This window comes from Erinaceus europaeus, chromosome 15, assembly GCF_950295315.1.
Source record: "Erinaceus europaeus chromosome 15, mEriEur2.1, whole genome shotgun sequence".
Lineage (NCBI taxonomy): Eukaryota > Metazoa > Chordata > Mammalia > Eulipotyphla > Erinaceidae > Erinaceus > Erinaceus europaeus.
In genome coordinates this window covers 37,737,884-37,751,160 of record NC_080176.1, presented here as the reverse complement: position 1 = coordinate 37,751,160, position 13,277 = coordinate 37,737,884, and the positions used below count along the sequence as shown (strand labels likewise).

Genomic DNA, 13,277 nt, shown 5'->3' with positions numbered 1-13,277 from the left:
ATTTTGTTACTGTTATTCAGAGGCATGGGTGATTTCACTGCTCCTGGGCCAGCCTTTTCCTTCCAGAAAGACAAAGGGCAAACAACAGAACACCAGTTTCCCCTGGTGCCATGGCATTCAAGTAGTGCTGACCTTGAATCAACGCCACCAGCATGACAAAGTACAGGCACTACCAAGTGAACTCTCTCCAGTCTCCTCAGGACATTTGTAACTGCCAATTCAAATTGTGCACTCAGTATCCTTGATCAATGGTTTACCTCAAGTTAACACAGACAGACTATAGCAAGAGCATGTGCCCTGGTGATTCCCCTCCCACAGTTCTTTCTCATTGACTATATAGATCATCTCCCATACCCAAACGCATGGTAACTTGGTAACGTGTGTGTTTCCAGAGAGGACCCTAAAATGTACGTGTAGCCTTGTGAAGGTTAGACAGCTCCAGGTGACTTTGTCTGCCTTTGTCTTGTTACCATTTCTTATCCCTGCCCCCCAAAACTTGTCTGCAAAAACACAGTTTTTTGTGTTTAAGGTAGTGACCCATGAAGCAGAAACAGAGCAGCAGTGTCCCTGGTGTCCAGTCCTTGGAACTGAGAGAACCTATCTAGTTCACATGGATCTGAGAGGCTCCAGCACACTGAGTCTTACATGTAGTTTCTACATCTAAAAATATCCCTTAAATGGGGGTAGTGATCTCCTGAACTTACACACCTTTTCTCAGAATAAGCAGGATCCTGACACAGTGTTTGTTAATTACACTGTGTACATTCATTTGGTTCAATTTGGGGGTCTATCCATAATGCTGGGTAAATGGGAATAATGGTGGGGTACCAGCCAGAGTCACTGGCATCTCAGAGGTAAAACAGCTGTGATAAGACTTTTCATTTAAAGCTGCTCATTGTGTTGTATAGATAGTCATAATGTCATCTGTATAGTTGAAAATAGAACCAGAACATAACACTGGCAGTCCCTGGTACAGGGTGTTTTCTCTTTCTGTGAATGGAAAAAAGGCAGCATAGAATTTAGGATAATGACTCTCAGATAAACTCCAAGAGAAGAGAATGATTGATCTATGCTTTCAGCCTATAAACTCTGCTGCTTTCCTCTGTTCTTATTCTTGCCTGCCTTCTTCACCCAGAATCACTTAATTCTTGTCACCCCACTCCAGTGGGAAAGGCAAACATTTAAAGCACAGAAATGTATTTATTTTATTTTATTGGGGGATTAATGGTTTACAGTCAAAAGTAAATAGTTTGTGCATACATAACATTTCCCAGTTTTCCACATAACAATACAACCCCCACTAGGTCCTCTGCTATCATGTTCCAGGACCTGTACTCTCCTCCCACCCCTCACCTAACCCCAGAGTCTTTTACTTTGGTGCAATACACCAACTCCAGTCCAGGTTCTGCTTAGTGTTTTCTCTTCTGGTCTTGTTCTTCAACTTCTGCCTGTGAGAGAGATCATCCCATATTCATCCTTCTGTTTCTGACTTATTCCACTTAACATGATTCACAGAAATTTATTTTAAATATGAATTAATAAAATGTAATTTGATTAAAATATGTATTCCCTTTGCATTAAAACTGCAGACAATGTCACATTTTCTCAGTGATCGTTCCTTTTATTTATTTATTTCTGCCTCCAGGGTTATTGCTGGGTCTCAGTGCCTGCACCACAAATCCACTGCCCCTGGAGGCCATTTTTCCCCTTTTTGTTGCCCTTGTTGTTTATCATCATTGTTATTATTGTTATTGCCATTGCTGTTGGATAGAACAGAGAGAAACCAAGAGAGGAGGGGAAGACAGAGAGGAGGAGAGAAAGATAGACACCTGCAGACCTGCTTCACCACCTATGAAGTAACTCCCCTGCAGGTAGGGAGCCAGAGGCTCAAAACAGGATCCTTAAGCTGGTCCTTGTGCTTCACGCCACGTGCGCTTAACGGCTATGCTACCACCCAACTCCCCGGATCTTTCCTTTTGAGGAACTTGGCACACACACAGCAAGACATAACTTTTTGCACTTAGCCCTGTGTGTGATTCACAAGAAGCTGTCATGGCCTTGTGGCAACACTTTCACCTTTCACCTCTACTTTCCAGTTGTGTTACAGAACAGACACTTGAAACACTCAGTGACTAATCATTACATTTTCAAAAAACACAACAGAGTTATACATGTACATAAAAAAGACAGAAGTATCCAAACTTAAAAAAAAAACCTGTTTAAAAGTTTGGATACTTCTGTCTTCAGCTTTCCTTATTCCAAAATAATTTCCTGATTTTTTTCCCCACCCTTTTTGCTATTCCTGCTTTTAATCAGAATACTAACACAGACATAGATGTTTAACATAAGTATCTGTTAGGGGTATTTCATTCTTCACAAAGCTTGTATAGGGTCCCAGTTTACTAAATATATAACTTTGCCTAATTTTTCCATAAAGGAGATAAAAAAAAAACCCTACCATATATTTCTAAAAGTGTCTCAGACATGCAAATGATAGGTAGTGGCAGGACTTCTACCTGTGGGGTTCATTGTTCTTGTCACTGCGATTGATGGCCTTGAATTTTGGAGACTGTGATTTCCACACCATTGTTGCTGAGGAGTTATTCTGATGCAGTCTCCGCCCCCAGGTTTTTCTATGCCCCGCTAAATCCTAGAGTGCCCCCTTTCAACCAATCCTGGCTCCGCCCCCAGGTTTTTCTATGCCCCGCTAAATCCTAGAGTGCCCCCTTTCAACCAATCCTTGCTCCGCCCCCAGGTTTTTCTATGCCCCGCTAAATCCTAGAGTGCCCCCTTTCAACCAATCCTGGCCCTACACGTCACCCCTGGTTGTCGCCCAATAAAAAGCCCCCTCACCCCTCCCCTCTCTCTCTCTGGGCTCTCGGCTCTCCCTCTCTGAGGTCTCGCTCACTCCTCTTCCCCCCCCCCCGCCCCCCCCCCCCCCCCCCCCCCCCCCCCCGTCGGCCATTGCCGGTTGGTTCCACGTGGTCTGAACCAAACCTCCCCCCCCATCCTATAATAAAGATTTGTGTACCCCTTTGCTCTGGACATCCGCTCTCTTCTCCGTGGTGCAGCCAGACACCAGACTGCCGCAACAACATACCATCTGTAGCCTTTTATTCAGCAGATTGATTAGATGACAACTCTGCCAAATGAGCAGCATATGTTCCTAAAGGAAAATGAAATCTGATTTTGTTGTGGAGGGTTTTAAAATAATGTTATTTATCTGAAACGTAAAATTATATTAACTTATAATTTAGTTTATTTATAGGTACTCTTTAGAAGACTTAAAAAAATTTTATTATTTTGGATAAAAACAGAAGTTTAGAGGGAAGGAGAGAGACACCTGCTGCACTGTTTCACCACTCATGAAGCTTCCCCCTACAGTTTGGAGCTGGGGGCTTAAATCCTGGTCCTTGTACACTGTAATGTGTATACTCAACCCAGTGAGCCACCAGCTGGATCCTCTAGAAGGCAATATATTTTCATATTTCAGTTACATGGATTTAAGAAGACAGTGGAAAACCAGCATGATTTGCCATAATTTATTATTATAATAATGTTTTTAAAAGTTGGTCTGGAATTCATTTCCTGCCAGTCAGTCCTGGCCCCAGATATGCCTGAACCCTGATGTGTGACTTGTCCAAGCCAATGACAGACACTTCTGACTACTTCTGTGCCCCTGCAAAGTCTCTGAAAATGTTTGTTCTGTAAAGGTTAATTTGCAAAGGATTACCAGATACATTCAGAGCTGCTAAGTTTTATGTCAGTGTCTTTGGAAAAGTACTAATAGCAATATATAGGCTCTAAATTTTAATTTCACTTTAATATATATTTTTGATGCAGCTACTTCCCCATTTAATTTCTTGACTACCTTTGGCCAGTGGAATTAGGTGGTGGTGCTTACCCAGTGGAGCACAAACTTAATCATATGTGAAGACCAGTGTTCAAGACTAAGGTCTCCACTTGCAGGAGGGGATCTTCATGAGTGGTGGAGCAGTGATGCAGGTGTCAGTTCTTCTGTCAGTTTCTTTCTCTGTCATTGTCTCACCCTCTATGATAAGGAAAAATGAAAAGAAGAAATATCATCAGGAATGCTAAAGTTGCCTGGCTGTGATAAATCCTGGTGACAAACACCTTAGACCAGACTCTGTCCTAGTACTTCATTAGACATATATGAAGTATCTACAGCACAGTAATCTATAAAGTATCAGAAGAATGCAGGTGTCAGCCAAACAACCTGGACAGTGTGCTTCTCAGTTGGCCTAAATGCTGGGTATCAACAGAGGAGGATTAGGACACATGTTATATATATATAATTTTAGTGAGAGAGACAGAGAGAGGAGAGAGGGGGTGAAAGATAGATAGATTGATAGAGAGTGAGTCAGTCCAACCAGAGTACAGCACAGCTCTGGTTTATGGTGGTGCTGGAGATTGAACCTGGGACATTAGAACCTCAGGCAGGAAAGTCTTTTTTGCAGAACCATTATGCTGTCTCCCAAGCCCAGGACAAGAACAGTTTGCATCAGAACACTAACAAAGATTTAGGGTCTGGAACTGGGTGGTAGCACAGTTAGCAGGTTAAGCGCACATGGCACTAAGTACAAGGACCAGCTTAAGGATCCCGGTTCGAGCCTCAGGTTCCCCACCTGCAGGGGGGTTGCTTCACAGTGAAGCAGGTCTGCAGATGTCTGTCTTTTTCTCCCCCTCTCTGTCTTCCCCTCCTCTTTTGATTTCTGTTTGTCCTATCCAACAACTATAATAATAACAACACTGATAATGATAACAATAAACAACAAGGGGAACAAAGGGCATCCAGGAGCAGTGGATTTGTAATGCAGGCACTGAGCTCCAGCAATAATCCTGGAGGCAAAATAAATAAATAAATAAATAATTTAGATTCTGTTGATCTGCAGCAAAGCTTTTCAGATGCCACCTTAGTCAGTGAACAGCAATGCAGCCCTGACTAACCCTACTTTGTTCTTACAGCCCTTTACATTGCACACTTAAATAAATGCTTTCATGGTTGGCTTTAATGAGAGAGAAATGAAAACACTGGCATATGTGGTTCCAGGGTTCAAATCCAGGGCCTCACACAGGCATGTTCTGCCTTCTACCCCATAAGCCATCTCCCCAGCCACACCGTACACATTTTTAAATTGTTTGTAATTTATATTTAATCCCCTGGATCAGGATTATCACTTCACCTTTCCTGGAGCCTTTTTTTTTATAGACGCTTCATCATTTGTGAAACTTCCCCTCCATAGGTGGAGAGAGGAGGCTTGAACCTGTGTCTTTGAACATGGTAAACTGTGCTGTACCAGGTGTGTGTGTACCACCGTCACAATCAACAAGCACATCTGAACATTTATCTGCGTATGTGCAGCTATGTCTCTCAAATCAATGACATTACCTTTTCCCTCCCAATGTCAATGGCATTAAAAATGTTCTTTTGCTTTTTTTTTTCTTTTCAGAACAAGCTTGCCCTCCCCTATGTTTTCCAGAAATGACTTCAGTATCTGGAGCATCCTCAGAAAATGTATTGGAATGGTAAGTCAACTGGTGATTTTATAATATTAACATTCTTCTGTGCTTTTGCCTTTGAGGGGCTTTTAGCTGGGCTTTTGTCCTGGTTCATTTCTCCTGTGTTTCTTCTTGGTTTAACCATTGTATAGGGTGTGTTATGAGGTCTCTCTCAGCACTTTTCAGTCCACTGATCACTCTTGCCTGGATTGACTTGTGTCTAAGTAAAGTACTTAAATAATTCACAGTTGTGGAAATTAAGTTGTTTCAATGCTATCTGAATCCCTGAGCTGAAGCACAGTGGCTGTTAAAGCCTCTTTTGTTCTTTTTCTTCCCTGTAGGATATGGGAGCCTGAGGGCTTTTTAACTATAAGCAGGCTTTTTAGCTTAATCACTCATTCCTGATCAAAAGACAAATTGGGGTGGGGAGAGATAGCACAGTGGTTATGCACAGGGACTCCCACACCCTGAGGATCCAAATCCCAGGGCTCAGTTCAGCTGCTCATCCAGCTGCCAGATCCAAGCTGGAAGTACTACTTGACCCTGTGAGTTTCTAAACAAGTCCCGTTTATACTCTGTGGATTTTGTGTCAGTTATTCACTGTTTTTCCCAATTCATCAGGAAAACAATGTGGAAAGGCTCTCACTATATAGCCCCACCTCTAGACCACTGGGGGTGCAGATCTCCTGAGCTTCCTGGCCAGTTCTCTACCCCCTATGTAAGTACGGGGCCTTCTGGCTGCTGCTCCAGCCTCTGAGAGGTAGTAGCAATGGAGACTCACAGTTGCATTTGGTGAGCCTTAGGCAAGTCCTCTTGTCCCCTCAGCAATCTTTTTCTTGATAAAACAGACTGAAGGTTGCTCCTCAACTGACAAACTGTCAGACTGTTACCAACTGCTCTGGAGTAGATACGGGCTTTAGACTCAGGAGTCTCTTCTTAGGCTCCTCACTGTCCATGAGCCACACATATTTGCATTCATTTGGTGGGTTCCCAAAGTAGTTCTAGTCCTGTCTTGTTGCAGTCCCAGGTGGTCTCAAAACTTTTTGATTTAGTTTGCACCTAGAAGGAAACCAAGAACTTTCCCTGTGTTCAGAATGAAGCATAGTCACTTTATAAACATTTTCATTTATTTCTTAAAATATTCCCAACCAGTGATATTCTCACTATAATATGTTTATAGTGTCCTTATTTCTCTGCATAGAGTAATGTGTACTGTGACTTATTGAATGTAATTTTCAAGTATCTTATCCCAGGAACATTTATTTTAAACAATATTTTCTAACTTGACTGCTTAGAGAGTCACTTGACTAAGCTATGTGGCAAACATGGAATTTATTCTAATACTACCACTTCCTATTTAAAAGTCCTTAGGCAAATTCCATGACTAATGCATCCTTCTGTGGAAGATTAGAATAATTGATATTTTAAAAGTATATTAAGAGTTAAATAAAATTTATGTAAAATGTCTAATATTAGTTCTGATACAGAATAGTGTCAATATCTTATCAGCAGTTAGTCATACCTAAGAATAAAATATTGGGCTTTTTAAATATTTATTTTCCCTTTTGTTGCCCTTATTGTTGTAGTAATTATTGTTGTTGTTAGATAGGGCAGAGAGAAATGGAGAGAGGAAGGGAAGACAGAGGGGAAGAGAAAGACAGACACCTGCAGACCTGCTTCACCGCCTGTGAAGCAACCTCCCCTGCAGGTAGGGAGCCGGGGGCTCGAACTGGGATCTTTCTGCCAGTCCTTGTGCTTCACACCATATGCGCTTAACCTGCTGCGCTACTGCCCAACTCCCCCTGGGGTTCTAATCCAATTTGGATTTTACTATGATTCACCAGGAAAATCCAAATGTATATACATATACATATATATATATATCATCTTTTATATGAGTAGTTTAATAATGGTTTGAAAGATTATAAGATTACACACCATACAACACCATCAAAATTCTGTACCACAGTTATCATAAAGCTTTAAAGACAGTGTTTGGCCATTTCTTTCTTTCTTTTTTTTGCAAGTTCATGTGTCTCAATTCTCTATATTCCACATATGAGTGAAACCATCAGTAGTTGACTTTTACTTTTTGCTTATGTTGATAAGTGTAATCATCTCAAGTTTCATCCTTTTATCCCAAAAGACCTAATTTCCTTAAATAAAATGTTAATTACACATTTCCATCTTCTTCTTCTTCTAGCGTTTGCCCTTCTTCCGTAGCCAGTCAACAGCATCAGGTTGAGCCTGATGTAAAGTTTCAAGACCTCCTTTGAATCTGGAGAGGTGGCAGTCGTTGACTATGTGGGTCATAGTCTGTCTGTAGCCGCAGGGGCAGTTCGGGTCATCTCTGGCTCCCCAGCGGTGGAACATAGCGGCGCACCGGCCATGGTCTGTTCGATAGCGATTGAGGAGAGCCCAATCATAACGTGCTAGGTCAAAGCCGGGTTGACGCTTGCAGGGGTCTGTGATGAGGTGTTTGTTCTTTACCTCAGCTGACTGCCAGCTCTGTTTCCAAGAGACTGGAACAGAGAAGTTCAGTGTAGGCGTAGGGGACCAGATTGGGTGACGAGACGTCAAGCGTTGGACAGGGTGGGCGAAGATATCCGCGTATATTGGCAGGTCCGGTTGAATGTAGACGTGGGAAATGAACTTAGATGATGCCGCATCCCGACGAATATCTGGTGGGGCGATGTTGCTAAGAACTGGCAGCCATGGAACCGGGGTGGAACGGATGGTTCCAGAAATTATCCTCATGGAGGAATATAATTTGGAATCGACCAAGTGGACATGGGGGCTACGGAACCATACTGGGGCACAGTATTCTGCAGTGGAATAGCATAATGCCAGAGATGATGATCGTAGTGTGGAAGCGCTCACGCCCCATGAGGAGCTGGCCAGTCTTGCAATGATGTTATTCCTTGCGCCCACCTTTGCTGCAGTTTTTATGAGATGTTTGTTAAATGACAGAGTGCGATCGAGAGTAACGCCAAGATAGACTGGCTGGGCTTCATGCCAGATTCTCGTATCGCCAAGCTGCACATTAAGCTCACGCGAGGCCGAGGCATGGTGTAGATGGAAAACAGATGATACCGTTTTTCCAGTGCTAGGAATTAGTCGCCATTTTTTACAGTAATCAGATATCAGAGACATGTCTTTCATGAGTGTTTCCTCGAGGATGTCGAACTTGGATGCCTGAGTTGCACAGCAGATGTCATCGGCTTAGATGAACTTCCTTGAAGAAGTTTCTGGGAGGTCATTGATGTAAATATTAAATAGCGTAGGAGCCAGAACAGAGCCCTGGGGGAGGCCACTTGAGACAAGTCTCCATCTGCTAGACTTGTCACCCAGATGTACCCGGAATCTTCTATTTTGGAGAAGAAACGATATAGTGTTGGCCACCCATGGAGGCAGGCATCTTGAGATCTTGACCAGGAGACCACGGTGCCAGACTGTGTCATAGGATGCATTGGATCGACCTTCCCGTGGTGCATCTCGTGAGTACCCATTCATTGGGGAAACTGACGATCCTTCCTAGCCGACTGAATCCACATGGATCCCAGTCACTTTCAAAGCCAGCAACAAGCAGCTCCTGCCAGCTTTCAAGCTGTTGGTCCTGCTCTTCGAGTCCTCCAACTTAATGTTGAGGGGCTGTCCTTTGCCAAACGCGTTCTTATTGGTCAATTGGCGATTCAGCATCAGGCAGATGTTATCTGCCTACAAGAAACACATATAGCAGTCGATGAAACTGCTCGATTCACTTGTTACATGATATGTTTTTAAGCTATAGTGTCATTATCTAAAATACATAGCTCTTAGCAATTCATGACAAACGCCTGCCTGCCTGCCTGCCTGCCAGGTAGACTTTTGTTTGAGTGAGTAAGGGCAGTCCTGGGATTTTCTTCAGTATTTGTCATCCCAGAATGTAATGTCCTATGGCATCTGATACTGTCAGGCTTTCTCTGCACACATAAATATATACATACACATGCATATACAAACACATTTTATTTTGCCTTCCTCTAAAAAAAAATATAGAAACTTATATGTTTAAAAGTTAGTATCATCTAGGAGAGATAATAGCATAGTGGATATCTAAAAAGATTTTCTTGCCTGAGGCTCTGAGGTCCCAGGTTCATTCCCCTGCACTACCCTCGTGAAAATAAAATGAAATTAAATAAAACTCAGCTTCTTAAAACTAATAATAACTCCTTTCTTTTTTTTTCTCCCAATCTGTTTTGCACGGGATTATGCTACCAAAATATTGGGGTATACTACATGAAATAAACACTTTATATAACTGGAATTCAATCTGAACTCTGATACTGAAGTATTTACTTTACAAACTCAGTTCAGAATGTAATGCCGATACTGGTGTATAGTTTGAAGCCTTTGTTCCTTGTTTTCATACTCCTTTTATTGAAATTCAATAATCCCATAATTCCACAGTCTTGTTTCCTTCCTTCTTATTTCTCTTATGTCTTCAGAATTTCTCAGCAAGACTCACCCACAAGTTAGGTCATGAGTGTTCATACTTAAAGACCAGAACCAACCTCAGAGAGAGAAAAGTGAGGTACCAGACTTAAAAAAAATTGAGTAGCATATGTGCATAGAGCAAATACCAATATCATTAATGTTAATATTTAATATTAATGTTAGATTACTATTAAAGATGAATATTGACATGAACATTGACTTCCTTTTTTCTTTCTGTCATCACCAACTTTTTCAGGTTGAATGACAGAGTGAGAGAACGAGAGAGAAAGAGAGAGAGAGAGAGACTGACTACACCATTAGAACTTTCTTCAGTATAGTGGAGGTTAGACTTAAACCTGGTCATGTAACAAAGTAGGCTCACTATCCAAGAGAGCTGTCTTGAGGCCCTTCTCTTCTCTTTTCCCTCTTTCTTTCCATAGATGAGTTTTTTTCAGATCAAAAAAAGGGGGGAAAGGAAAAAGCGCAGCACAGAAACTTATTCCATTGTAATGGGTCTAAGGCTTAAGCTGACTTAAAATTATTTTTTATGGGCGAGAGACCAAACCACTGCTCTGTCATCTCATGTGGTGGTGGGGATGGAACCCAGGGCTTCAGTCTTACAGGACATCTGCTCTACTGCTGACCTGTATCCCTGGCCCTGATTTTTTTTTTTATAATGAAAGGTTTCTAGTGGAATAAAATACCATAAAGATTGAAATTCCGTCATTCTGTTATACAGGTTATAAAAATATTGGCATAAGAGGTAAAGTGTTATTTATGAAATAGATTTTTAAATGTATTTATTAATGAGATAGAAGAGGAGGAGGAAGGAAAAGAGGGAAAAAGGAGGAGGTGAAGGAGGAGGAGGAGGAGGCCAGAGCAACACTCTGATACATGCACTACCAGAGACTAAACTAGTGACCTAAAGAGTCCAAAGGTGTATCCACTGCACCACCTTCTGGACTGCATGAAATGGACTTTTTTTTTTTCAGATATGTATAGACACCTGTAAATGAGTAGCATTTGTTGCTATAGTGAGATAGGAATTTCAGCAACAACTATTTTTTTAAATATGTTTAAAAATCAAGAGATCCCATTTATACTAATTGACAGATGGGAGTAGGAATTCTGTTCTTTTTTTTAAATATCTAGCAATATTTCTTTTATCTGTTCCTAACTATATGCCAAAAAAAAAATCAAATAACAGTATCAAAAATAATTTTTGTGCAGTCCATAAGGTGATAACTCAGTCTGGACATCATTCAATTTTATTTGAAAACAACATTTGGGAAAACCTACCCTGAATAAATCACATGGCTTGAGTCCCACTCAGTGCCACACGGTGGTCCCTCTGGGAGAAGCTCTAGCGCCCTGGCGACTCTCCCTCTCTCTGTTTGAAGTGAAGAAGTTGCCACAGAAGCAGAGAAAATTCACATATGTTCAAGCCTCAGTGCTACAGAGAGAGAGAGAGATATGAAGGAGAAATTGGGGAAATATCCTATTACTTTACACTGGAGATAGAATTGCTTCAGTTCCTTTGGAGCACTGAACCAAAGAAGCTTCATCATTGCTTTTAACTCTCAATCCATGAAATTCTTTCCTCTCACTCATTTATTCCCTGTAATATTCAGGTGAAGTTGAGACAACTAGAGTATGGTTTACTGAAACACATCTTTGTCAATGTATTTTTATTAAATGCTTTGATCTTGCTGTGGATATTAAATTCTTTCCTTCAAAACCACTCATCTAGCTCATTCATTAGCTGCATGATTCCTTCCACAGAACCATCAAGCAGAGGCAGCCTGACAACTGTCAAGACTCTGATGATATTTTTAGACGTAGACAAGCATGTTATCAGATATCATTGTGAGCAATTGTCTCATTCTTGAATTACAACTCTGAGATAGATAAAAAGATATCAGTAATATTTGGGACTTTGCCAAAGCTGATATATTATAAATACTGACATGAGAGAGGACAGAAATCACAAATTAGGTAAATAACATTTAGCACCTCTGCCACCTTAATCAGAGTCAGAATCTCCCAACATGGAAATAAATGGCTGAAAAACTAATTTCTTTTTTTTAATTTTTTTTATTTAAGAAAGGATTAATTCACAAAACCATAGGGTAGGAGGGGTACAATTCCACACAATTCCCACCACCCAATCTCCATTTCCCACCCCCTCCCCTGATAGCTTTCCCATTCTCTATCCCTCTGGGAGCATGGACTCAGGGTCATTGTGGGTTGCAGAAGGTGGAAGGTCTGGCTTCTGTAATTGCTTCCCTGCTGAACATGGGCGTTGACTGGTCGGTCCATACTCCCAGTCTGCCTCTCTCTTTCCCTAGTAGGGTGGGTCTCTGGGGAAGCGGAGCTCCAGGACACATTGGTGGGGTCTTCAGTGTAGGGAAGCCTGGCCAGCATCCTGATGACATCTGGAACCTGGTGACTGAAAAGAGAGTTAACATACAAAGCCAAACAAATTGTTGAGCAATCATGGACCTAAAGCTTGGAATAGTGGAGAGGAAATGCTAGGGGGGTACTCACTGCAAACTCTAGTGCACTTCTGCTTTCAGGCTAGTGATACATCTTTCCTTTATGACACTGGAAAGTCATGGAGCCCTATACCCCTCCCATACTTCTCTGTGTTGTTGTAAGAACTGGGGGAAAGTGGTTCAAAAGCAAAGGGCAGTAGGTGGTTTTTTGTTTGTTTTTTCTTTTTGTTTTCAAACTGTCTATAAAGAATTGTCATAGGAAATTTATCTTGTAAGGTCTTAATGTGACCTCTTTGGACATAGTCAGTGGTAATCAAGTGGCAGGAATCTCATGTAGTGATAAGCTGATAAATGATACCCATCAGGTGGATAATGATAAGATTAGCCTCAAGAGGCCTTTGACCCACTGAAGTCCTTAAATGTAAGCTTGAATTTTTACATTCTTAGTAGCTGTGGAGGAGAAGCTGTGGGGAAAGGATTAAATGTCAGCTTGGTCCTATAAAAGGTATATTCAAGAGCCAGGCCCAGAACTCCTGTGTGCCCTTGGCCATCAGGTTAGTAGTGGAATATCCACTCAGTGTGTGGCTAGCAGATAAGCAGACACAAGCATAGCCTAAGACTGTAGTTGATTTTCTCTCTTAATCATGTCTTAACTACATGCACTTTTGATGCTATACTTTAAATATGCAAAATATTTTCTACTTCAGGTGAAATCAAACTTGGCCTTAACTTTGGTTGTTTCTATAATGCTTACTTGATGAAACAGCCTTCTTTTTTTCTTCTTCT

At 41.5% G+C, this 13,277-nt stretch overlaps 1 protein-coding gene and 1 long non-coding RNA gene across 6 annotated transcripts in view; one reads left to right on the top strand and one right to left on the bottom strand.

Moving 5' to 3' along the window:
- Positions 1-13,277, top strand: part of OSBPL1A (oxysterol binding protein like 1A) — a 251,514-nt gene that overhangs the window by 213,876 nt on the left and 24,361 nt on the right. For 4 of the 5 annotated variants that reach the window (XM_060173612.1, XM_060173611.1, XM_060173613.1 and 1 more), the window contains one exon: positions 5,472-5,547. In XM_060173612.1, the coding sequence (XP_060029595.1) occupies positions 5,472-5,547 (76 nt within the window). Of the gene's footprint in view, positions 1-5,284; positions 5,374-5,471; positions 5,548-13,277 lie in introns of those variants that run through there. The other variant, XM_060173614.1, reaches the window with a different exon arrangement.
- On the bottom strand, positions 1,181-2,581 carry LOC132532995 (uncharacterized). Its single transcript, XR_009544891.1, has 2 exons — positions 2,517-2,581; positions 1,181-1,448 (listed from the first exon to the last, which is right to left on the bottom strand). It is a non-coding gene; the product is annotated as an uncharacterized LOC132532995 (long non-coding RNA).